The sequence below is a fragment of the Panthera pardus genome, unplaced genomic scaffold (genome assembly GCF_024362965.1).
Source record: "Panthera pardus isolate Hobbes unplaced genomic scaffold, ASM2436296v1 HiC_scaffold_20, whole genome shotgun sequence".
In the NCBI taxonomy this organism is placed as follows: domain Eukaryota; kingdom Metazoa; phylum Chordata; class Mammalia; order Carnivora; family Felidae; genus Panthera; species Panthera pardus.
The window spans coordinates 2,205,525-2,232,640 of NW_026526766.1; the positions used below are offsets into that span (position 1 = coordinate 2,205,525).

At 43.8% G+C, this 27,116-nt stretch overlaps 1 protein-coding gene across 5 annotated transcripts in view; it reads right to left on the minus strand.

The window, feature by feature from the left end:
- LOC109275554 (F-box/WD repeat-containing protein 12-like) overlaps window positions 1–27,116 on the minus strand; it is a 50,141-nt gene that overhangs the window by 10,675 nt on the left and 12,350 nt on the right. For all 5 annotated transcript variants that reach the window (XR_008424102.1, XR_008424103.1, XM_019463796.2 and 2 more), the window contains exons 4-5: window positions 26,613–26,731; window positions 22,930–23,139 (exon numbers count right to left, since the gene is read on the minus strand). Coding sequence is in view for 3 of the 5 variants with exons in the window: in XM_019463796.2 (XP_019319341.2) it covers window positions 22,930–23,139; window positions 26,613–26,731 (329 nt within the window). In the remaining 2 variants the exon portion in view is untranslated. The remainder of the gene's footprint in view (window positions 1–22,929; window positions 23,140–26,612; window positions 26,732–27,116) is intronic.

A 27,116-nucleotide genomic window follows, 5' to 3' on the forward strand; every position in this document is an offset into this window, starting at 1 on the left:
CTCTGTGTGAGACTCAGGCGCTGTCTGCAGACTGCCTTTCTGCCTGTAATACTCCCCGGAACTATTTCTTGTCAGAGGAGACTTCCCACGACCTTTCACTTTCTCTCACTGCGGCGGAAATGTGAGCTGTTCACAATTTTGGCCACTGCAGCACCGAGCACTTCTGTGCATAAGCTTTGTACGCCGACACGAGGATTTCCTCCTGAGAGATCCCGAGAGCGGCTTTATTAGGTCAAAGAGCATCAGACTGAAGACTTTTAGCAGAAGAAAACCAACAAGCTTTTCAAAAAAGATCAACCTGGGGTGCCTGGATGGTTCAGTCGGTTGAGCACGTGACTCTTGATTTCAGTTCAGGTCATGATGCCAGGGTGGTGGGACTGAGCCACACTCAGTGTGGAGCCTGATTAGGCTCTTTCTCTCTCTCTCTCTCCCTCTGCCCCTTCCCCACTCATGCTCTCTCTCTTTCAAAGTAAATAAACATTTGTTTTTTAAAGCTCAATCTGGGGCACCTGGGTGGCTCAGTTGGTTAAACATCCGACTCTTGATTTCAGCTCAGGTCATGATCTCACGGTTTGTGGGTTCAAGCCCACATTGGGCCGACAGTGCACAAAGCCTGCTTGGAATTCTCTCTCTCCTCTCTCTCTGCCCCTCACCCTGCTCACATGTGTGCTCTCGCTCTCTCTCTCTTTTCACAAGATAAACTTAAAAAATTTTTTGAAAAGAGCTCAATCTATGTTCTCATGCATGTACAAAAAAATACCTTTTTCTCATCCAACTTATTACAATGCTAATCTTTGAAAATGTTTGCTCACCTAATAAGTGAAAATAAAAGCCTCAACCTTTTTTTTTCTATTTTTAACTTTTTTTCCTCAAATTTTTGAAAAGCCTCATCCTAATGTCACTTTCTTACCAGTCAGTAATTACATATTATTGACCATTTGTGCTGTTTTTTTCACCTACACTCTATGCTTCATATCATCTGCTATCAGTGCTTTGTTAAAGAAGATACAGTGTTTACTGACAATTTTTCATGGGTCTTAATGTTACGATATTCTCTGGTTCAGATGTTTTGGTAATCTGAACAGACTTTTAGGTAAATCAAACCTATGTAATTTTTCTTGACTCAAAACCATTTAACTTTATACTCTTGCCTTCTGCATTAGTTTTTAATTATTCTAAATATATTTCTACTGAATGACATGGGAATAACTTGTTTTCTCTTCCTGACCAAGTCTTGAGTTTCTCAAATAGCTTCTCCTTCACTTATGTTTTATTTTTTTTAATTTATTTTTTTTAATTAGCATATAGTGCAATAATGGTTTCAGGAGTAGAATCCAGTGATTCATCACCTACACATAACACCCAGTGCTCATCCCTGCAAGTGTCCTCCTTATTGCCCCTTGCCCATTTAGCCCATCCTCCCACCCACAAACCCTCCAGCAGCCCTGTTTGTTCTCTGTATTTAAGAGTCTCTTATGGATTTCCCCCTCTCTGTTTTTATATTATTTTTGCTTCCCTTCCCTTATGTTCATTTGTGTTGTATCTTAAATTCTACATGAGTGAAGGCATATTTGTCTTTCTCTAATTGCTCTTAGCATAATACACTCTAGTCCCATTCACATTGTTGCAAATGGCAAGATCTCATTCTTTTTGATTGCCGAGTAATATTCCATTGTCATACATATACCACATCTTTATCCATTCATCTGTCAATGGGCATTTGGGATTTTTCCATACTTTGTTACTGTTGATAGCACTGCTATAAACTTTGGGGTGCATGTGCCCCTTCAAAACAGCACTCCTGTATCCTCTGGATAAATACCTAGCAGTGCAAACGCTGGGTCATAGGGTAGTTCTATTTTTCATTTTTTGAGGAACCTCCATACTGTTTTCCAGAGTGGCTGTACCAGTCTGCAATCCCACCAGCAGTGCAAAAGGGTTTCTCTTTCTCCACATCCTCACCAACATCTGTTGTTGCCTGAGTTGTTAATGTTAACCATTCTGACAGGTGTGAGCTGGTATCTCATTGTGGTTTTGATTTGTATTTCCCTGATGATGAGTGATGTTGAGCATTTTTTCGTGTGTCAGTTGGCCATCTGTATGTCTTCTTTGGAGAAGTGTCTATTCATGTCTTTTGCCCATTTCTTCACTGGATTATTTGTTTTTTGGGTGTTGAGTTTGGTAAGTTCTTTATAGATTTTGGATACTAACCCTTAATCTGATATGTCATTTGCAAATATCTTCTCGGTGTTTGCAAACCATTCCATTGGTTGCCTCTTAGTTTGCTGATTGTTTCCTTTGCCGTACAGAAGCTTTTTATCTTGATGAGGTCCAAATAGTTCATTTTTGCTTTTGTTTCCCTTGCCTCCAGAGACATGTCAGGTAAGAAGTTGCTGCAGCCGAGGTCAAAGAGGTTGTTGCCTGCTTTCTCCTCGAGGATTTTGATGGCTTCCAGTCTTACATTGAGGTCTTTCATCCAATTTGAATTTATTTTCTGTATGGTGTAAAAAAGTGGTCCAGGTTCATTCTTCTGCATGCGGCTGTCGAGTTTTCCCAGCACCACTTGCTGAGGAGACTGTCTTTATTCCACTGGATATTCTTTCCTGCTTTGTCAAAGATTAGTTGGTCATATGTTTGTGGATCCAATTCTGGGTTCTCTATTCTGTTCCTTAGATCTATGTGTCTGTTTTTGTGCCAGTACCATATTGTCTTGATGACTACAGCTTTGTAATACAGCTTCAAATCTGGAATTATGATGCCTCCAGCTTTGGTTTTCTTTTTCAGGATTGCTTTGGCTTATTCGGAGCCTTTTCTGGTTCCATACAAATTTTAGGATTGTTTGTTCTAGCTCTGTGACGAATGCTGGTGTTATTTTCGTAGGGATTGCATTGAATATGTAGATTGCTTTGGGTAGTTTTGACATTTTAACAATATTTGTTCTTCCAATCCATGAACATGGAATGTATTCCTTTTTTTTTTTTTTTTTTTTTGGTGCCTTCTTCAATATATTTCAGAAGCTTTCTATAGTTTTAAGTGTACAGATTTTTCACCTCTTTGGTTAGGTTCATTCCTAGGTATTTTATAGTTTTGGTGCAATTGTAAATGGAATCAGTTCCTTGATATCTCTTTCTGTTGCTTCATTATTGGTGTATAGAAATGCAACCAATTTCTGTACATTGATTTTATATCCTGCAACTTTGCTGAATTCATGGATCACTTCTAGCAGTTTTTTTGGTGGAATATTTTGGGTTTTCCACATAGAGTATCATGTCTTCTTCAAAGAGTGAAAGTTTTGACTCCCTCCTTGACGATTTGCATGCCTATTATTTTTTGTTGTTGTTGTCTGATTGCTGAGGCTAGGATTTCCAACACTATGTTGAATAAGAATGACGAGAGTGGACAGTGTTGTGACTTTATGCAGAAGCTCTCAGTTTCTCCCCATTGAGGATGACATTAGCGGTAAATCTTTCACATATGGCTTTTATGATCTTGAGGTATGATCCTTCTATCCCTACTGTCTTAAAGGTTTTAATCAAGAAAGGATGGGGTATTTTGTCAAATGCTTTCTCTTCATCTATTTAGAGGATCATGTGGTTCTTATTCTTTCCTTAATTAATGTGATGTATCTCATGGATTGATTTGCAGATATTGCCTTGCATCCCAGGAATAAATTCCACTTGATCATGGTGAATAACCCTTTATTTTTTTATTTTTATTTTTTTTAATTTTCTTAACGTTTATTTATTTTTGAGACAGAGAGAGACAGAGCATGAACGGCGGAGAGTCAGAGAGAGGGAGACACAGAATCTGAAACAGGCTCCAGGCTCTGAGCTGTCAGCACAGAGCCCGACGCGGGGCTCGAACTCACGGACCACAAGATCATGACCTGAGCCAAAGTCGGCCGCTTAACCGACTGAGCCACCCGGGCGCCCCGACCCTTTAAATGTATTGTTGGATCCAACTGGCTAGTATCTTGTTGAGATTTTTTGCATCCATGTTCATGAGGGAATTGGTCTGTAGTTCTCCTTTTTAGTGGGGTCTTTGTCTGGTTTTGGAAATAAGGTAATGCTGGCCTTGTAGAATGAGTTTGGAAGTTCTCCTTCCATTACTATTTTTGGAACAGCTTCAAAAGAGTAGGAGTTAACTCTTCTTTAAATGTTTGGGGGCACCTGGGTGGCTCAGTTGGTTAAGTGTCCAACTCTTGATTTTGGCTCAGGTCATGATCTCAAGGTTTGTGAGTTCAAGCCCCACATCAGTGCAGAGCCTGTTTGGGATTCTTTCTCTCCTTCTCTCTGCCCCTACCTCACTCTTTCTCTCTCAACATAAATAAAATCAAACTTAAAAAAAAATAAACGTTTGGTAGAATTCCCCTGGAAAGCCATCTGGCCCTGGACTCATTTTTTTGGGAGATTTTTGATTACTAATTTGATTTCTTACATTTTTTTAAATGTTTATTTATTTTTGAGACAGAGACAGAGCATGAACAGGGGAGGGGCAGAGAGAGAGGGAGACACAGCACCCAAAACAGGCTCCAGGCTCTGAGCTGTCAGCACAGAGCCTGACACGGGGCTCGAACCCACGAACTGTGAGATCGTGACCTGAGCCGAAGTCGGATGCTTAACCAACTGAGCCACCCAGGCGCCCCATTAATTCAATTTCTTTGCTGGTTATGGGTCTGTTCAAATTTTCTATTCCTTCCTGTTTCAGTTTTGATAGTTTATATGTTTCTAGGAATTTTCCCATTTCTTCCAGATTGCCCATTTTATTGGCATATAATTGCTCATAATATTCTCTTATTACTGTTTGTATTTCTGCTGTGTTGGTTGTAATGTCTCCTCTTTCATTCTTGATTTTTTTTATTTGGGTCTTTTCCTTTTTCTTTGTGATCAAACTGGATAGGGGTTTATCAATTTTGTTAACTCTTTCAAAGAACCAAAGAACCAGCTCCTGGTTTCATTAATCTGTTTTTTTTTTTTTTTCTGGTTTCAATACCATTGATTTCTACTCTAATCTTTATTATTTCCTGACTTCTGCTGCCTTTGGGCTTTATTTGCTATTCTTTTTCCAGTCCTTTAAGGTGTAAGGTTAGGTTGTGTGTCTGAGACCTTTCTTCCTTCTTTAGGAAGGCCTAGATTGCTCTATACTTCCCTCTTATGACTGCCTTTGCTGCATCCCAGAGGTTTTTGATTTCCTCTTTAATTTCTTGGTTAACTCATTCATTCTTTAGTAGGATGTTCTTGAATCTCCAGGTATTCTTGGTTTTCCAAACTTTTTCTTGTGGTTTATTTCGAGTTTCAATTGGTATGATCTCGATCTTTCTGTACTTGTTGAGGGCTGATTTGTGTCCCAGTATGTGATCTATTGTGAAGAATGTTCCATGTGTACTTGAGAAGAATGTGCTTTTAGGATGAAATGTTCTATTATCTATTAAGTGCATCCAGTCCAGTGTGCCACTCAAAGCCATTGTTTCCTTATTGATTTTCTGCTTACATGATCTGTCCTTTGTTGTAAGTGGGGTGTTGAAGTCCCCTATTATTATGGTATCACTATCAATGAGTTTCTTTATGTTTGTGATTAATGGATTTATATATTTGGGTGCTTCCACTTGGGGGCATAAATGTTTACAATTATCAGATCTTCGTGGATAGGCCCCTTAATTATGATATAATGCCCTTCTTCATCTCTTGTTACAGTCTTCATTTTAAAATCTAAATTGTCTGATAGAAGCATGGCTACTCCAGCTTTCTTTTGTCCACCATTAGAATGATAGATGGTTCTCCACCCCCCTACTTTCAACCTGAAGGTTATCTTCAGGTCTAAAATGGGTCTCTTGGAAACAGCATATAGATGGATCTTGTTTTCTTACCCATTCTGTTACCCTGTGTCTTTTGATTGGAGCGTTTAGTCCACTGACATTTAGAGTGAGAACTGAAAGATATGAATTTAGTGCCATTATGTTGCCTGTAGAGTTCGAGTTTCTGGTGATGTTCTCTGGTCCTTTCTAGTCTTTGTTGCTTTTGGTCTTTTTAGTTTTGTTTCATCTTTCTCCACTCAGAGAGTCCCTTTTAAAATTTCTTGCAGGGCTGGTTTAGTGGTCATAAACTCCTTTAGTTTTTGTCTGGGAAACTCTTTATTTCTCCTTCTATTATGAATGAATCCAGCCTTGCTGGATAAAGAATTCTTGACTGCATATTTCTCCAATTAAGCACACTGAATATATCCTGCCACTCCTTTTTGGCCTTCTAAGTTTCTGTGTGTAGGTCTGCTGTGAACCTGATCTGTCTTCCCTTACAGGTTAAGGATTTTTTTCCCCTTGCTGCTTTCATAATTCTTTTCTTGTCTGTGTTTTTTGTGAATTTGTGAATTTGACTATGATATGCCTTGTTGATGGTCAGTGTTTGTTGAATCTAGTGGAAGTTCTCTGTGCTTCTTGGATTTTGATGTCTGTGTCTTTCACCAGATTAGGAAAGTTTTCTGCTATAATTCTAATATAAACCTTCTATCCTTTTTCTCTCTCCATCTTCTGGGACTCCTATGATTCAGATGTTACTCCTTTTTAATGAGTCACTGAGTTCTCTAAATCTTATATTGTGCTCTTTTGCCTTAGTTTCCCTTTTTTTCTGCTTCATTATTCTCCAGAATTTTGTCTTCTATATTGCTGATTCTCTGCCCTGATTTGTCCATCCTGCCACCATGGCATCTATTTGAGATTGTATCTCAGTTACAGCATTTTAAATTTTGTCCTGACTAGATTTTACTTCTTTTATCTCTGCAGTAAGGGATTCTATGCTTTTTTCAACCCCACCTAGTATTCTTATTATCATGATTCTAAATTCTAGTTCAGACATCTTATATTTGTGTTGATTGTCATTTCTTCCTGTTCTATCTTTTTGGGTGAATTCCTTCATTTTGTCATTTTGGAGGAAGAAAAAAAGTTAATAAAGTAAATAAAAATTAAAAACAACACAAAAAATCAAACAATGGAAGCTAGATCCTAGGTGTGTTTTAGTCTGGTTGTTGAAAGAAGCTTGATGTAATAGAGAAAAAAGGGAAAGAAAAAAAAGAAAATTAAAAGAAAAGGTAAGAAAAAGTTTAAAAATTTAAAAATATATATAATAAAATAGAATAAAATGAAGAAAGTGAAATAGAATTTTAAAATTTAGAAAAAATAAAAAACATAGTAAAAAGAACTTTAAAAAAGAAAAAAAGAAAAGAAAAATAAAATTTTCTCTTTCTGTATCCAAGAAAAAGGAGAAAAAAAAAATTTCAACAAAGACAGGAGCAAAAAGAAACAAAAGAAACAAAAGATGAGCCAGCAAACAGATTGAAACCCAAATGAATCCAGTTTCCCTGGAAATAAAACTATGAAGCACTCTATAGTCTGTACACTAAGCAGGCAGAGTGACTTGTGCTGGTCTTCTAGGGGGATGTGCCTGGAGGGTACAGTTGGGCGGGGTTTGGTGTAATGGCTCCATTCTCCATTAGATGTCACTGCTTAGCTTACTGAGGTGGATCAGCATGATGTACATGTGTATGTGTGTGTGTGCGCGTGTGAGTGGGGTGGGGTGGAAATGGCTTCATCTAGCTTCCTAGCCTCTGGCACAAGAACTTTGTGCTCTCACCGACTGGTAATCAAGCCCCCTGCTTTGTCTCAGGCTTCTGTCCACTCCCCACTTCTATCCTGTCTGTGTTCAAGCTGTCAGCCTGCCAGGTGCACCTCCCTTCCAAGTTTTAGCTCAGATGGGGCTGTATCTCCAAACCCCTCACTTCAGAGAACCCTAAGGCTTGGATGCCCCCTGACACTCTGGGGGAGGGTCTCGCTGAGCAATGGGCGGGTGCCAGCTTGCCCCAGAAAATGTTCAGCAATCACACTGCAACAAGAGGTTGAGAGATTGTGACAGATCACAACACACAGCCAGCATCAGGTTTCACCACACTGTGGCACCTTTGTGCCAATACCAGCAGACATGGCTGCTCTCCAGGGTCGGCTGGGACTTTTGCCTGTGGGGAGGCTGTATGGCCTCTACCAAATGCACTCCAAGCAGGGGAACCGCTTCTCATGTGGCCCACAGACCCCTTGGACCTCACTGCCTGCTCCTGGAGATTCATTCCTCACCAGAGCACTGCCAGATATTGAGCCCCAGAATTTCCAACTCTATGCTCCACTGTTTATAGAATCCTAATGGTAGTGAAACCCTCTTCTTTCTTCCCATGAATGTCTTTGGGGAACAGATTTATTGTTCAATCCTTTGTAAGAGTTTCCACTCTTTCTCTTTCTCGCCAGCTACTTTCAGGGGAGTGCTTTTCCTGCACGATCCTGGTGTGCTGCACTCTCCCCCTTTCCCTTTCTCTGCCCTCTCTTTGCAAAAACAGCTCCTTACCCTCCACGGATTTTTCTCTCCCAGTTCACCTCTCCACCTCACATACCTGCCAAGTTCTGTGGCTCAAGTTATGCAGATTGTTGTGTTAATCCTCAGATAAAATTTCCTAGGTGTGCAAAATGGTTTGGTGTTGATCTGGCTGCATTTCAGGGATGAGACAAGCTGAGAACGTCTATGCTGCTCCGCCATCTTGGAAAAAAGACTTCACCTACTGTTTTAAAAGGACATCTTTCCACAGGCATTTACACATGGAACCCTCTCCGGACTTTGTATTCTGTTCAACTTACATAAAGATACCTGTTCTACTGGCCAAGAAAACACAAAAGCTTCACAATGTGCAGAAAATGGCAGGCAACATTCAAACAAAGTCATTAGAAGGAAGAGAAAGTAAGTGAGAAGCAAAACTTTTTAGCTGATTCCCCAAAGAACAACCAGGAACCAAGATACCGGTAGCCACACCCCAACATGAATCAAGTTATCATAAAATAAGCATGTGCAGACATGAAAGAACACTCTGAATCAGAAATTTTACACTCAGACCAAAATGGACAAAAAGCCAAGATGTGAAATAAGAGTTAAATTAATTCAGGAAAGATTATGAAGAAAAAATTATCTTAAGAATAGCAATATGCCTAAGGGAGAATACATTCTACTGGACCCATAAGGACACTAAAGGGAAGAAGGAAAATGGGCAAGAGAACAAAGACGGAATAAAGAGTTAAGATGCATCCAAGAGTAGGTGTCCAAGAAGACAGGCAAAGACGACCTAGTAAAAAGACAAGTGAAGCTCCTGCAGGAAAAGCAAACAATTAACAGACGAATACTTAAAACTCATGTACAATGAAACTTTCTGCAAATAAAACCTGAATCCATATACTGAAAGAGTACATATGTTCCTGGAAAATTCAACTCCAGACAGTCACCATAGACATCTCACAACAAAACTACTACCCTTTAAATATTTCAAAAATCGTATGGGTCTTTGATTTAAAAGTCCCAAGTGTCTAACAAGGAAAAGTCAAGGTCGGAGTAGACTTTTCAAAAGACACATACACAGTGAAATAATATTTTCACAAAATTCAAGACAAGTTGAGCCAGGGATTTAAGGCCCACCCAGGCCATCCTCCAAGCCTCCAGGCTACAGAAAAGCAGTGTCAGGCCCACTGGAATCTGCACAAGGATGCATCCACGAGACTTCCTTGGGGATCTACTAGAGAATGGGTCCCACCAGATCACAAGATGCAGGGAAAATGTCACAGAACTGGTGTGGCTACTACGTACAGTACACTATGGGTCAAAGAATTAAAAAAAGAAAAAAAAAAAGGAGACAAGGAAAAGGTGTGTAAATGTTGCATGTTCTCAAAAAGGTGGGAATAATGGATCTTCAAAAGTGGGAAGACAAGGGCGAAGTATCAAAGTAGAATAAGTTCACCGATTGCCATGGGAGGTAAGTGGTATCATTTAAAGCCAACAAAATAGTACATAGGCTTGAACAGAGAAAATGGAGACAGAAAGTATTAAAACAAAGGTAACCACCCCCACAAAAATACAAACCTTTCTAAACAACATAAGATATCACCACTACCCAAAAACATGTAAAAATGGGAAAACATATTCAGAGAAAGGAGCTCAGTGATGGGCCACATCACACCCTAAATGTGACATAAAACAAAAGTTGAGATCAGGCACGTAAGTTACACTGTTCAATATAAATGGCTTAACTCACTTTGTTAGAATAAAAAGATGATCAGATTGATGAACAAAAGAAAACATGGCTGAATATTCAAGAGGCTCAATCAAAACAGAAAGTTTAACCATGATGGAAGGGTAATGGTGTGCCAGGCACACACAAATCCTTGGAAAGCAGGTGAAGTGGGCCTGATACCAGAAAAGGGAGGACTCAGGCCCAAAGTAGGAAATGCAACAATAGACACTTCCCCACACTGTGAAAATAAACAAAAGGAAACCTCATTTAGAATGGAGTCCACCCGGGTAGCTCAGTTGGTTGAGTGTCAACTCTTGGCTTCAGTTCGGGTCATGATCTTACAGTTTGTGAGTTCGAGCCCTGCACTGGGCTCTGTGCTGACAACACGGAGCCTGCTTGGGGTTCTCTCCCCTCCCTCTAGCTCTCTGCCCCTCCCCGACTCGTGCTCCCTCTCTCTCAAAAAAAATAAACTTAAAAAAAATAATAATAAAATAAGATGGGAGTCAGGAGGTGGGCATTGGGAGTGCCCATGCCAAACACTGGTTGTTACTTGTAGACCCAACAAGAAGAGAAGGAGCTCACAGGTGGATGCTACTGTACTACCCCAGCAGGAGGGAGGAAGGTTCCTTCCTCACCAGTACAGCCTAGCCAATGAGAGGCAGTCACAGCTCAGCCAATGAGAAGCCACTCAACTTCCGGCTCCCAGTTTACTCCAACAGACTTTTAGTTTACAACAGCTCCTCCCTATACCCCCTTTCCTCTATAAAAGAGCCTCTCTCTCCTTTATTTTCTGGACTCAGCTATAGTTTTGCCATGACCAGCTTGTCTTGAATTGCAATTCCCTGCTATTCCCAAATAAACCCATTTTTGCTAATAAAACAACTGGAAGTTTTATTTTCAAAGTTAACAATATTAAAGGCTGTAATTCACAACAAAGAAATAAAACCTATTACACCTATTAAAGAAACACCCCCAATCACCTTTATGAAGCAGATACAAGGAAAAACAGAGTGAAACACAATAATACTTAAATATTTATGGGGCGCCTGGGTGGCTCAGTCGGTTAAGCATCCGACTTCGGCTCAGGTCATGATCTTGTGGTTCGTGAGTTCGAGCCCCGCATCGGGCTCTGTGCTGACAGCTCGGAGCCTGGAGCCTGCTTCAGATTCTGTGTCTCCCTCTCTCTCTGGCCCTTCCCCTCTCGAGCTCTGTCTCTGTCTCTGTCTCTCTCTCTCTCAAAAATAAATAAACATTAAAAAATAATAAATAAATAAATATTTATGAATATATTGTGACTTTTTGAGGGGGGGAGGAAAAGAAAGAGAGAGAGAGAGAGGAAGGGAGAGAGAAAGAAAGAAAATCCCATGCAGGCTCCATGCCCAGCACAAAGCCCCACATGGGGCTTGATCCCACAACTGTGAGATAATGACCTGAACTGAAATCAAGAGTCAGTTGTTTAACTGACTGAGCCACCCAGGTGCCCCAGAATTAAATATATTATTATATAAAAATAAATAGTAACAATGCTCGCAGTCTAAGGCAGGCCAAGTAGAAAACAGTAAATAAATATAAGACCTAACAATATAATTAATGACAGAATTTGGATCTTTGCATCACAATAATGGAGAATACCCCTTCCCTGCAAGCACACACAAACTTTCACAGAACTTGAATATATCATCACAAAGAAATCTCAGTAAATTCTATATGGTAAAGTAATACAACAGTCCCTGATCACAATGATCACAATGAAATGAAATGAAACTAGAAATTAATGGAAATATTAAATAAAATAGACAAGGTGCCAGCTAAAATAAGCACAAAAAATGGGAAAAAGCACACATATACAGAAAGAAATGACAAGGGGAAACAAATGTTCAAACAGAGGAAATTTAAGGAATCTCTAAAGAGCATTCTAGACAACTGTATGCATAAAAAAGTTGAAAGCCTAGATACAGTGGGTAGTTTAATACAATATATTAAAATTTGATCCTAGCAGAGAAAGAAAAGCTTGAACAGACCAATTTCCACAGAAGACACTGAGAAAACTGTTTTAAAACTTCCCCACAAAAAAAAGCACCCAGCACCAAATAATGTCAAAAATAAATTCTACCAAACTGAAAAAACCATATAATCCCAATGTAACTTGAATTGTTCCAGGGCATTAAAAAAGAATAAAAACGTGCAGGTTCCTCAAATGAAGTATAGCATTTATATGTAAACCTGATAAAGGAAGCTACAAAAAACTAAAGACCTACTTCACATAGATCCAAAACCCAACTAAAATACTAGCATTTAAAAAGCACTTTAAAAAGAAATATATGGGGTGCGTGGGTGGCTCAATCGGTTAAGTCTCCAGCTTTGGGTTGGGTCATGATCTCGCAGTTAGTGAGCTCGAGCCCAGCAATGGGCTCTGTGCTGGCAGCTCAGAGCCTGGAGCCTGCTTTAGATTCTGTGTCTCCCTCTCTCTTTGTCCCTCCCCCACTCGTGCTCTCTCTCTCTCTCAAAAAAATAAATAAATAAATAAATATATATATATATATATATATATATATATATATATATATGTATATATTAAAAAAAGGAAATATGTGATTTAATACTTTAAAATCTAAAAACATCACCATAATAAACCTAAGGAGAAAAGTCCTGTAATTATATCTGCATACTGAAAAAGCCTTTCACAAAATTCTACACCTTATCATGATTTTTAAAAACTAATAGTGAAGTTGGTGGGAATGCAAACTGGTGCAGCAGCTCTGGAAAACAGTGTGGGGGTTCCTCAAAAAATTAAAAATAGAATTACCCCACAACCCAGCAATAGCACTACTAGGAACTTATCTAAAGGATACAAGAGTGCTGCTTCATAGAGATACACGTACCCCAATGTTTATAGCAGCACTATCAGCAATAGCTAAATATGGAAAGAGGCCAAATTCATCAACTGATGAAAGGATAAAGAAGATGTGGTTTATATATAATGGGATACTACTTGGCAATGAGAAAGAATGAAATCTTGCCATTAGCAACAACAGGGATGGAACTGGAGGGTATTATGCTAAGTGAAATTAGTCAGAAAAAGACAGATATTATGTTTTCATTCATATGTGGAATTAGAGAAACTTAACAGAAGACCACAGGGGAAGGGAAGGAAAAATAAGTTACAGAGAGGGAGGCAAACCATAAGAGACCCTTAAATACAGAGAACAAACTGAGGGTTGATGGGGGTGGGGGAAATGGGTGATGGGCATTGAGGCGGTCACTTGTTGGGAGGAGCACTGGGTGTTGCATGTAAGTGATGAATCACGGGAATCTATTCCCAAAGCCAAGTCTACACTGTATATACCGTATGTTAGCTAACTTGACAATGAATTATTTTTAAAAATACGCTTTTATATAGTTTTAAAAAATCTTAAAAAAACTAACTCTGAAAGACTGTTTTATTTGATACTTGCTGCCTGGTAATGAATTTGTAATGGTTATTTCTATTAACTAAAAGGTGTAAATATCTAGAGAGTTTTCAAACCAGAAACTGTCGCTTCTCTCTTCCACTCACATGCGCATCTAATAAAACTCATGGACTCTTTTTGAGAAAAAACAAAACAAAACTAATAGTCAAATAGTCATTGATGGCTTTTTCATTAACATCATTCCTGAAGCCAGCATCCCCCTCCCCCAGAGCGAAGCTCTCCAGGTCGGCCCACTATGCTCAGCTACATGGAGAAATGGCCACCAGTGCCAGCACTAATTAACATTTCCTGGAAGTATTAGCCAGAGCAGTCAGAGAAAAGAAAGCTGGATGCCGAAGGCTTGGAAAAAATAAGTATCTCTACTTTTGGATGATAAAGTATTTACCTAAAAAAAAAATGAAGAGAATCCACTCATGCTCTGTCACTCTCTGCCTCTCAAGAATGAATAAATGTTAAAAAAAAAATTGGAAAAAAAAAAGGGGGTGCCTGGGTGTCTCAGTCAGTTGAGTGTCCGACTTCAGATCAGGTCATGGTCTCGCAGCTCCTGAGTTCAAGCCCCGCGTCGGGCTCTGTGCTGACATCTTGGAGCCTGGAGCCTGCTTCGGATTCTGTGTCTCCCTCTCTCTCTGCCCCTTCCCCACTCATGCTCTGTCTCTCTCTGTCTCTCATGAATGAATAAACGTTATAAATTAAGAGAATCAATTATAAAATAAATGCAAGTAGGAGAATTCAATAAGATGACAGAATATAAAACGAACAACATGGGAATGTGAGCTGGTGCAGCCACTCTGTAAAACAGTATGGAGGTTCCTCAAAAAACTAAAAATAGAACTACCCTACGACCCAGCAATTGCACTACTAGGCATTTATCCACGGGATACAGGTGTGCTGTTTCGAAGGGACACTTGCACCCCCATGTTTATAGCAGCACTATCAACAATAGCCAAAGTATGGAAAGAGCCCAAATGTTCATCGATGGATGAATGGATAAAGAAGATGTGGTATGTATATACAATGGAGTATTACTCGGCAATCAAAAAGAATGAAATCTTGCCATTTGCAACTACGTGGATGGAACTAGAGGGTATTATGCTAAGTGAAATTAGTCAGAGGAAGACAAAAATCATATGACTTCACTCATATGAGGACTTTAAGGGACAAAAACATGAACATAAGGGAAGGGAAACAAAAATAATATAAAAACAGGGAGGGGGACAAAACAGAAGAGACTCATAAATATGGAGAACAAACTGAGGGTTACTGGAGGGGTTGTGGGAGGGGGGATGGGCTAAATGGGTAAGGGACACTAAGGAATCTACTCCTGAAATCATTGTTGCACATATGCTAACTAATTTGGATGTAAATTTTAAAAAATACAAAAATAAAATTAAAAAAAAAAAATCAAAAAAAAAAAAAAAAAAAAGAACAACAGCAGCCTTCATTTAAACAAACACCATCTGGTTAGAAAACAATAGGACAGGGGCGCCTGGGTGGCTCAGTCGGTTAAGCGGCCGACTTCGGCTCAGGTCATGATCTTGCAGTCCGTGAGTTCGAGCCCCGCGTCGGGCTCTGTGCTGACAGCTCAGGGCCTGAAGCCTGTTTCGGATTCTGTGTCTCCCTCTCTCTGACCCTCCCCCGTTCATGCTCTGTCTCTCTCTGTCTCAAAAATAAATAAACGTTAAAAAAAAAAAAAAAGAAAGAAAACAATAGGACAGAAAATACTCTCACATATCAGTGGAACAAAAAAATAAATAAAATACTTTGGAATAAAGTTAACAACAAGAAATGTGCTAAACTAATCTGAGGAAAAAAATATAAATCACTTCTGAAGAACAAAAAAGCAAACCTGAATTAATGGAAATACATCATTTATTCTTGGACAGACTTTGCATCATAAAGATGTCCATTTTCTCCATGTTGGTATTTAAACTGAACTTGGTATCAATGAAAACATCATTTTCTTTCTAGGAGATAGAAAGTTCATATGAAAAATAAACATGAAAGTAGCTAAGGAAACCTTGAAAAAATAAAAGGGGAGGCAGACTTACTAGATATCACAACCATAATCCAGTTCTGCAACATCTCCATCATCTAAAAAGTTGTGTCCTTTATCAGTCCCTTCCATACCTAAGGACCACCAGTCTGCTGACAGTACAGATTATTCTCTTGGGACTGGACTTTCCAGAAATAGAATCCTACAGTATATCCATACTCTGTTGTAGCTGGTTTCTTTCGCTTGGCATGTTTCTGAGTTTCATCCACGTTGCTGCACAGATCCACAACCTTGTTCTTTTTCCATGCTGAGTAATATTCCACTGTACACATATACCATTTTTATAAATCCATTCACCTGTTGATAAGCACTTGGGGTGCATCCAATTTGGCTATTATTACTAAAACTCCTACAAATATTTGTGTACAAGTCTTTTTGTGTAAAGATTTTTGTATCTCGTGGGTAAATACCTAAAAGAGAAAACTGCTGGAAAATATGGTAAGCATTTTTTAATACTAAAATAATTGTCAAACAATTCTCCAAAGTGCTGTGCTGCATCTTTGTAAACACGTGTTTAATTTCAGCTCTTTAGGACAATATGGTGCTGGATCTCACCATGGTTCTAAGTTGCATCTCACTGATGACTGACGGAGCTTCTCTCTCCATGTGCTAATGGCTACCTGTTTATATTCTTTTGTGAAGTGTTCAAATCTTCTGCCTAGTTTAAAAGTGGGGCTGTCTCCTACCTACTGAGTGATAACAGCTCTTTATATATTCTAGACAAAGTCCTGAGACAGTTTGCATTATTATAAATTTTTTCTCCTAAGTTTTGCCTTTTCTTTTGCTGAACAATGCTTTCAAAGAGCAAAGTTTCTCAACTTGATGAAGTGCAATTTATTTTTTTCTTATACAGTTAGTGCTTTTTGTGTCCTAAGAAATCTTTACCTAGGAAAATTTTCTCGTCCACCAAAAAAAAACCTATCAAAATTAAAAAACAAGCTTAGTAAGGCTGCTAGATACAAAATACACAAAATTCAAATGTATTCCCATGTATGTTTATATAGAAATAATTTTTATGTGTGCTATAGTATGTAAAGCAATTTATAAATGCATAGTTTTGCATTTATACTATGCATTTATAAATTATTTACACATTTCCATATATTTCTATATATGCTATATTCTAGCAAGGACAAATTGGAAAATTATTTTTTTAAACAATAACATTTAAAATAGTATAAAATACAAATAAATAATTTTAATAAAATATATGCAAGCCCTCTTCACTTAAAACTACAAAACTTTGTTGAGAGACATAAGTAAAGTCCCCTCTAAATGGATATGTTTTGGGGCGCCTGGGTGCCCCAGTCGGATAAGTGTCTAACTTCAACTTGGGTCATGATCTCACAGCTCATAGGTTCAAGCCCCGTGTCGGGCCTGTGCTGACAGCTTGGAGCCTGGAGCCTGCTTCGGATTCTGTGTCTCCCTCTCTCTCTGCCCCTCCCTCACTTGTGCTCTGTCTCTCTCTTGCTCTCTCTCTCTCAAAAATAAACATTAAAAAAAACTTTATAATAGAGACATATATGCCTTATTATGACTTAGATTACATATTTAGATGTCAGCTGTCCCCAAATTAATCTACAGATTCAATGTCATCAAAATCTCAGTAAGCAGTTTAATAGAAATTGACAAGCTGACTTGAAAATTTTTAGAAATCTAATTTTGAAATAAGAAAATGCTAGAGGGGGCACCTGGGTGGCTCAGTCAGTTGGGCATCAGACTTCAGCTCAGGCCATGATCTCGTGGCTCATGAGTTCAAACCCCGTGTCAGGCTCTGTGATAACAGTTCAGAACCTGGAGCCTGCTTTGGATACTGTGTCCCCCTCTCTCTCTGCCCCTCCCCTGCTCACACTCTGTCCCTCTCATTCTCCGAAAAATAAACATTAAAAAAGAAAGAAAGAAAGAAGCTGCTAGAGATCTTGACTTACTTTAACGAGAGCCTGTCTTTCTCAAAGACAGACACACAGAGTAGTGGAAATGGATTCACACATGATGTTGGTATACTGACAAACAAAAGTGCTGATGTAATTCAGTGAAGAAAGGATGGCCTTTCCTACATGTTCCGGATATCCATTTGTAAATAAAAAAGAACCTCAATGCTGACCTTGCACACACACATAATTTAACTTTAAACGATCTACATGTTGCACTTCCAAGTAATGCATGGGTAAGAGAAGTCACACAAAGCTGAGTCTAGGTGCCAGGGTTTCACCTGGGGGCCCACTAGGGTTGTTGGCAGCTCAGTCCCTTGTGGCTGCAGGCAGAACTGAAGTCTCCCTGGTGGTGAGGGGTGGGGCGTTCCTGGTTCCCAGGCCCCCCCCCACATGGCAGCCAATGACCGGTTCACGTGAGTTGCCCCCAGGGCTCCAGCCTCTGACTTCTTCTGTGTCCAGCCAGAGAAAACTCTCTGCCTTCAAAGCACTCATGGGATTTCAGTGGGCCCACCCAGATCATTTTCCTTTAGCTGTGTAACAAACTTCTCATAATGCCTGTAGATTTGACCAGTCTCCTTGAAATCCCACAAATGTTGTTCTATATATGTTCAGGCCAATTTTGAGGTGCATCCAAAATTAGCTTTGCTGTATCTTCCTAGGAGGCTGATCTAATTATTATTGCAAAGTGTCCCTGAATATCTAGCAATGACTTTCATCTTGAAGTCTTCTGACCTAACATTAATAGCTTATCAGCCTGCTTTTGGTTAGCATCTCCAGTGCGTGTCCTCTTCTCATCCTTTTCATTCCAAACGTCCTTAAGTGCTGTTTTTTGTTTTTTGGGTTTTTTAAAAGATTTTATTTTTAATAAATCTCCACACCCAATATGGGGCTTGAACCTACAACCCTGGTGTCAAGAGTCGCACGCTCTACCAAATGAGCCAGGCAGAGGCCCCAAAGTGTTCCATTTTAGAGTCTTATATTGACTTCTTAGGGCTGCAATAACAAATCAGGTGGCTTAAAAATACATATATACATTTTTAATTCTCTCATGGTTTTAGAGGCTAGAAGCCCAAAATCAAGGTGCCGGCAGGGGTCTTTCCTTCTAAAGACTCTAGGGCTTTCCTTGACTTGTCTGCCTCAGTGTGCACAGGGCTTTCTCTGTGTGTCTGTGTCTTCTCCTCCCTTTATGACAGCCCAACCTAAATCCAGGATGACTTTACCTGAGATCCTTAACCAGACACCATTTCCAAATAAGGTCACATTCTAAGGCTCTGTGTAGACATGAATTTGGGGGGTGGTGAGTGGGGATACCCTTTACCATCCTCTCCAGGTACATGTACAGAATTAGCAATCTCCAAATCTGAGCCAAATCTCACTAGGGAATTGACCCTGCCCCATCCTCCTACAGGGCAACCCAAAACACACGAGTGCTTGTGGCCAAAGCCTGCTGTCCACACAACAACCCATCCGGCGAATGCTGCCGGCCACATCTGGGCCCTGTGGTGTGGCTGGTGCTCAGAGGGCCTGAGCCCCCGACTTCCCAGGGAGGCGTTATGTCTTGGGGATGTGGGGGCAGCACCTTGCAGGCTCAGCACAGCCACAGAAGCCTCCCTGTTGACCTAAAAATGGCCTGCCTGGGTCATGTTGGGCTTTCCCTCTGCACAGGGAAGGAGCTTCCTGTTGTCCTCAGACCCTTGTCACATGCAAGGACCCTGGAGAAGGCCACCCTCTAGATAAACAGGAAAGAGCGATCCCGCAGTGTACAGGCCGCACTGCTGCCATCGCACGTGAAGGGCCCACCACCGCAGCCCACCTGCTAATGGGAACATCCCTGATAAATGTGGACCTAACTTCAGGCAGTCACCTTAGCCCGGGAAGCCCCAAGTAAGGACCAGCCACAGATGCACATTTACGCTCTCAGGCCATTGCCAGCGCTGCAGCCATGTGGCCAGAAACAAAGCGTCTCGTCCAAAATTCTCCCTCTTGGTGAAGACCTCAGGAACCCTGGACTCCCCGCCCCCCCTCCCCAAGACATAAATGGCCATCACACATGTCTCCGCACACAGCACACACCGCCTCCCCTCTGGAGACCCAGACATACCAACAGCGACCAAGGTACTCACTTCACTTCTCAAATACACAACACTCGAGCACCCGAACGAACCTTATGAACCTCATGGGGCACCGCACAAATGGCTGGCTTACACAAGTCCTGGTTCAAGGAGATAAAATCTGCACATTTCAGCCATCGGCCCGAAGACAGAATTACAGTAAAGTCATCAGAAGGGAAGCATATTGGAGTCCGACTCCATCTTTGATGTTTGGTTGCTGACAGCTTTCAGGCCTGCTGGTCCCCCGGCTCTGTTCCCAATCAGGCCGAGCAGATAAAGAGCACCTGCGGAGAATTCGACCCACAGAAACCCGGCCCCTGCGCACTAGCCCTCCCACCACCTACTCCACCCACAGAAAGAGTAAGCCAGTCACTTGCTGGCCTCCAGCCATTCAGACCAGCCTCCTGGGAGCCACTGTCCCCAAAAGCAGATTGTTATATGGCAGATTACCTCTTCATATCCTCTTGGGGCTCATGTGGCTTCATCAGGCTTGATAAGCCAAATTTGGTGCCAGAGTTGATCCTACCCCTTTTCCTCTCACGATTTAAAGGTTACACGCTCCTCCATTTCTCTCTGGGAGTCAGGGGACAGGCTGCTACATGCAGCCTTGCCTTACAGACGTCCCTGCCCATCAGTACATGACTCAGCCCGCCCAATTCAAGGATCTTGGGCTGTTTAGTGCTTCCTAAACTTCTCCTAATGTAAATGCTGACATCACAAATATTTTTTCTGCACCTAAGTTTAAAATCCACAAGACATGGTTACTGCTGTTCTACAGTCGGTACCCTCAGATCTCCTTGGCTCCACCAGTGCTGTTCATCAACGTCTCCCGACACCCTGGGATACCAGCTTTGCTCATCTTCCTTCTGCTTCAAGTCCCACGCCTGTCCTTCTCACTGGTGGTGTGGCTGGTGCTAATTCTCCATTTTATCTGACATCCCTTTATTCCCCTTCATTCCTAAAGGGCACTTTCTCTTCTAGAATTCCTGGCCGGCAATTATTTCTTCCAAGATACCATTCTACTGTCTCTGAGGTCCCATAGTTGCTGTTAACAAGTCAGATGCTGAAGGCAGTCTACGTCCCCAGGCTGCTTTCCTGGTCCTTGGATAATCTTCACTCTGACGGGCCCGTGTACTTTCTTGGTCCTTGGATAATCTCAGTTCACTCTGACAGGCCCGTGTGCAGATCTATTTTGGTTTATCCCCTTTGGGGTTCACAGGCCTTCTTGATTCCAGAGATTAACGTCCTTAGTCTACTTTAGGAAAACGTCTGCCGTCACCTCTTCAAATGTTGCCTTTGACCCATGCACTCCCTCACCTGCTCCTGCTACCAAATACCAGAATTTGTCATGGGTCTTCCTCTATGGCCTTGCTACTCAAAGTGTCGTCTGCGGACAGGCAGTACCAATACTACCAAGAAGCTTGTTAAAAAGTCAGAATTTAGTCACCCCCAGGGACTCATCGAATCAGAATCTGCATTTAAACAACATCTCGGTGGTTCACAACCCACCAAAGCCTGAGGAGCACTGTCTACATCTCCTCCCCTCTCTTCCCATTCACCTCACTCGACATCCCCATGTCACTCCAGGTAACCTCTCTTATGAACTTTTCACTGATGCAGAAAACACATAGACAGAAAAGTGCACAAAACACAAATATAGCGCTCCATACGTTGTTACAAAGCAAATATTCACGTCGCCATGCAAGTAAGAAACAGGATGTTGCCAGAGGCCCACAAGCTCCCCTATGCCCCCCATGTTGGAGTGATTCCACTGTCCACCCTGCTATGACCCCCAGCCCCCGAGCTAACCTTTGTGCCCCATTTCTCTGTTCTGGAATTTCTACTTGGCTCTTTTCTAAATCTGTTGCGTCGTTTTTCATAGTTCTGAGCTCTCCGTTCAAAGTCACCTCCCTGGACACAGAGGCCGCAGCTGTCTCAGTGGGCAGCAACTGCAGCGTCTGAAACCCTGTGGCTCTCCCGACGTCACCCGCGGTTCACCCAGCCACTGTGGCTGGTACTAGTTCCTCTCTCGTGGTCCCCTTAGCTCTAAGTGTGTGCTGAATGCTACGCTTGCAAACGGAAATAACATGAGGTCTCGGTGGTGTTATCCTGGTCCAGGAAGGATTTTCGCAAACTCCTCCCAGGTGGCCAGGGTGCCAGGCTGCAGCCAGGGCGGGCAACTGCCAACCTTCACACCCTCCTCTTGGGCCGTACCACTTGACAACCCCCAAGTAAAAGGGGAGGCACGGGGCCTGACCCTCAGTGGCCCCGCACCCCAACTCGTCCCCTCAGCTCTCAAAGGCCTGTGGCCTCTCGGCTGCCTGGGGAAAGCGTCTCCAGCGCAAAGCAGCCGCAGCGTTGGGCTCAGCACTTGGTCTCCGCCGCATCTCCTGAACCTCGGTCCAGACCCTTTTGCTGCACCCAGCTCTCTGCTCTCCACTACTGTGTGCGCTCTAACTTCTCCAACTGCCCTTCGCGGACAAGTAACTGGGCATCACACCGTCTACCACTCCCAGGGACAGCCCACGGCCTCCTCATTTGCGTGACAGATTCTCAAACGCATCTGGGGATACCAATCACACTTATTCTAAAGTCTTCAACAACTGCAGAGTGGTTTATGAGAAATCTGTTTCACTAGACATTACTTGTTTTGTTTGCTGAGCTTAGTCCCTTTCCATTTGATTCCGTGCGCACGTAAAGCTGCTCCAGGATACCCGCTCCTCCTGATATTTGGGACACCAGCCTGCCCGTCCTTTCCAGGGCCTCCTCCCCACAGGTGGGGACACTGCCTCCAGCCAAGAGCCACTTCGTCCACCTGCCACCGTAAACCCACTTTCCTGATTTCTTCTTGCCAAACCCTCCTGATGCCTGAGTCACTTCTAAATGGACATCCTGGTAACAGTAGCCTTTGGTGTCCTGGGCAAATGCTCATGTTTTGTCAAACGTGCCTCAGCTTCTCCTGAGTGGGACCATAGCTGGGACTTGAAACAAGGGAAGGAAGGGTAAGAATGCAGAAGAGAGAAGGAACTGCCGAAGAAGAAAGAATACAAGCAAGGTCAGGAGGCAGAAAGCAAGGGCACAGGCAGCCCACGGCCCGGTCTCGCTGACACCTGGGGACTGGCAGAGGGGGGCCAGGGAGACCGGCTGTGCGGACAGCAGAATCATTGCCTGGTCTGCCACAGCGAGCGCCCAGCTCCAGGCGCCCCCCATCACAGTGTCCATGACCCTGGGGGATGGCTAGGACATGCAGAGGCTCCCGAGAGCCAGTCACTCACCAGCAGGAAAGGGCCCTCTGGATGGTCGCAGGCCTGCAATGCAGACGAGAATGTAGGCAGGCGGAAGGAGGCCTGCTCCCATCCATTCTCCGCTCCCCAAACCTTGATGAGGCCCCGCTCATCCACGGTGATGGCCAGCTGGAGCCGAGGGAAGGTCACCACGTTCACCAGAGCAGCAGGCTGCAGAGGGCTTGACCAGATCTCTGTGCCCTGGGCAACAACAAAAGGAACATAACAACTTACTTGGGGGCTGTTCGTTTCACAAACGTACTGTTTTTGTTCATTCAACAATCATTCCCTAGTGCGTACAGGGGATGCACAGGGGGAAAGAGCAGGGTCCCCACCCTCACGGGATCCACGCAGCAAAGAGCACAACACAGACGTTGGAGAGCAGTGGCTAAACTGAGGGTGTGTGGAAATTCCCCAGGGCTGAGAGGCACCACCGGGACTGGGGGGCGGGGGGCCAGGCGTGCACACGGTGGTTACCCAGGTCCACTGAGGAAGGCCGGCCAGGGAGCGCAGCCTGGGCCACTATGGCTGCATAGAGAAAACTTCTCACCTGTCCTCAGGCAGCCCCATTTAGATCGGCTAACTCAGGCTCACAGGTATGAATATTCACAGGGCGTGTCTGTGCTGCCCTGCGCAGAACACCCCCTTTCCTATGGCGTGCCCTGGCCGAGGCCCGAGCTGGGTGATTCCACAGCCTCTCCCAGGACTGTACAACCGGAATCGGTGGTAAAGAGTCAGTGCCAGTAGGCCCAGGGTACTTGAGGGGGGGCAGAGAACCATCCACTAACCACTCTTCCAGTGTCCCAGGGCTGCCCCCTGGGCTTCCTTTCCAGTGCCGGGTCATTACGACCTTGTTCTAGCACATGTGCATTGTACCACGATCTGTATCTCTTTCCAACCAGATGTCTGACTCCTCTATGGGTTGCTTTCTCAGCTGATTTCTGTTGCTCAAGCAGCAAGGTGATGACCATCATCAACCAGCAACAGCTCGGCGAGCAGGAGCTGGGCACCAGTGATGGGGGAAGGGCAGGGAGTGTTGAGGAACACAGCGTCAGTGAAGAAGGCACGAGACTCCTGGTTGCAGGTCAGGGGGACAGAGCGCAGGAACGTGCCAGGGACTGCAGGCCACACGCCTGCCACAGGAAGGAAGGGGGCTCTGCTGGTGGCACCAAGACTGATGCCAGAAAAAGACAAACTCAAACCCTAGAATTCTCCGGGGGCAGCGGATACGACCGGATGGACAGCCAGATCAGACACCAGTATCACCAGTCAAAAATGTGGTCTCAACAGATTAGGAATATTTATTCACTTCTGGAAAAGCAAAATGTTAGTTCGCCTCTTGGCTTGGTGTGAACAGCTTTTACACAATGATTGTAATACTAAGAATACACATTATTATGTGGGGACGGGAAGGTTATCCTGTGTGGATGTAGGAGGAGGAAAGAGGGGTCGTCTTCTACAAGAGATTTGCTCGTGCACAGTACTGAGTTTGTGCAACCAGGCAGAATGTGCACAGACCGCTCTGAAACAGGCCCATGATGGAAACACAGACCACACGCAAGTACAACTTGGCCCACTGCCCATATTTGTATTTTGGTGGAAAAAAAAAAAATCAAAGGAATACTTCACGACACATGGAAACACGTGCACCTGTCCATCAGCCACATCACGAGCTCAGCCAGAACACAGCGTATCTCTCTTTGCTCTCCGCTCCTGCAGGACAGAGCTGAGTGGTTGCAACAGGACCACAGGGCTCTTTCCAGAAAATGTCGGCCGAGCCTGCACCAAAGCACTCTCCCCTTTTTTTTTTTAAATGTTTTTATTCCTTTTTGAGACAGAGAGAGACAGAACATGAGCAGGGGAAGGGCAGACACAGAATCCAAAGCAGGCTCCAGGCTCTGAGCTGTCAGCACAGAGCCTGACGCAGAGCTCGAACTCACAGACTGAGATCATGACCTGAGCCGAAGTCGGACGCTTAACTGACTGAGCCACCCAGGCGCCCGCCCCTTTCAAGTTGAGAACCATGTATCTGGGCAGCGCGGGGCCCTCCCAGCCGCCGGGTCTCCTGCCGGGTCCCCACCCGGAGCCACACACCTCAGCTAGGGGTCTGCAGCTGAGGCGGGTCCTCAGAGAAGGCACAGGGAGGCGGGCAGCCCCCACACCGGCACACGCAGGGCCCTCCCATGAAATGACCCTAGAAACCAAGCACAAGAAAGAGGAACCCAACAACAACCGAAAACCTGACCACGGAGAAGAGAGAAAGGACACAAATGACTCTGGACCCTTTAAACAAAACAGAACAATAGGGGATAAGAATGGGGACCTGGAAACTAGAGAAGTTTCTGTAAAGTAGGCAGACAACATGTCCTCCGAAGCATGCAGATCGAGAAACCGAGTCTACTAACATAAACACTGGTGAATTGAACCGGGAACCGGTTCAGACAGCACTTGAACAGTGGTCACCTCTGGGAAGAGCTGCTGAGAACAGGCAGGGAGAACTATTTCACTCATGAAATATCTCCTAGTCCTGACTTTCCCAAACCCTCAACTGCTTCACTTTCATGATTCAAAAGCAAAATAAATTGTAACTAACCACAGCCCATCCCCAAAGTCCCCCCACCCAGCACCACTTGCCTCTGTCCCCAGACCCTGCCCCAGCCCCCTGGCCCTCACGATCTGGCGAGAGTCCAGCTAAGGCTTTTGAGGCTCACTCACCACCAGGAGCCTCGGGTGGCCTCTCAAGTGTCCCCATGTGGCCAAATGTGGTGCACACCCACACTTACCAGACTCTAACGTGACATCTGGGCAGAGCAGTGACCCCACGGCTAGCATGGGGGCGCAAAGATGCAGCTCCCAGTGGTCTGCTTCCCTCTCACACTGACAAGGAAGTTTGCTGAGAGTCAGGATGCCCTGTTCACAGGGGCCAGGGGGGTCGGGGGAGCCCCTCTGCTCTTGGTGCACGAGGCTCCCATGAGCAGGACCGGGCACTTCCAGCAGACCTGACCAACGGGGACATGAGCAGGCTCCCTACCTAATGTAGCAAGGACCTGGAAAATCGTGAGTTGATCTGTAGTTATCCAGGAAAAAGTCCTTTATAGGAGGTTGGGTTCTGTCTACATGCACAGAACCCATGGATTTACAGGCAACCACATGATTCAAGACTCCGAGACACCTTCCCTCTTGGTCTCAGGCTGACGGTCTATAAAATCATGATGATAACAATGCACATATTGCTTGGCTGCTGTGAGAACCACGTGAGAAAATAAGACCAGGAAGCTTTTTAACCGTGACAACCAAGCGTGAAAACACCAATCGTGTTATCAAGGTCTCAACACTTAATTGGTATACGAGGGTGACTAAAAGTGGCAACTGTCTGGGAAAAACCACCCAGATTGGGCACTGGCTCCAAAGTAGACACCGCAGGTCCGGGACTGGCACTGAGGCAGGTGGCCACCTCTCCGAGGCAGGCAGCACAGAGTCAAAGGCAGATCAGGCTCCATCTGCGATCAGACCTGAGTTCCAAGTGTGACCAGGTCTCCTGCAGCTCAGAGTTCTCGTCTGTACCACGGGGATCCCACCACCTCCAAGCTGGCCAGGAGGGCTGAATCGCTGGCGAAAGGGAAAGACCTCACTGAGACCCAGCGGGTCACACCCTGGCCCCTCCGCAGGCTCACCTCCTGCACATCCCAGGCACGGACGGTGCTGTCCGAGGACACGGTGCACACCATGGACTTCTCTTGCCCATCAAACCGGCACTCCTTGGTTGAGATGTAAGCCAGCTCGTCTATCTCTCCTGGAAGAGAACACAGACTGGTCTTGAATGCATACACAGATGCCTGGGATATGGACACTCAGACTGGGGAAAGACAGGCAGGACACTCATTCCTCTTGCATTCTCAGAAGCACACAGGTGCTCGTTAGGGGTGAGCAGTGGACAGAAAGAACTATGGCTTCACACCCTGGACTGCCCCACTCCACCACCCACAAAGCCACAAACAAGTGCCTAATATCTCTCTTTCTTTCTACTCTGAAATAAATGTAACGATTCCTTCTTCACAGGATTACCGCAGGCACCAAGTGACACAGCGCAAATATAGAACGCAGCAGGGCACGTACTCATCAAGTGTCACCTTCCTGCTCAATGGCTGAACACCAAGTCCCACGACACTCGACCAGGA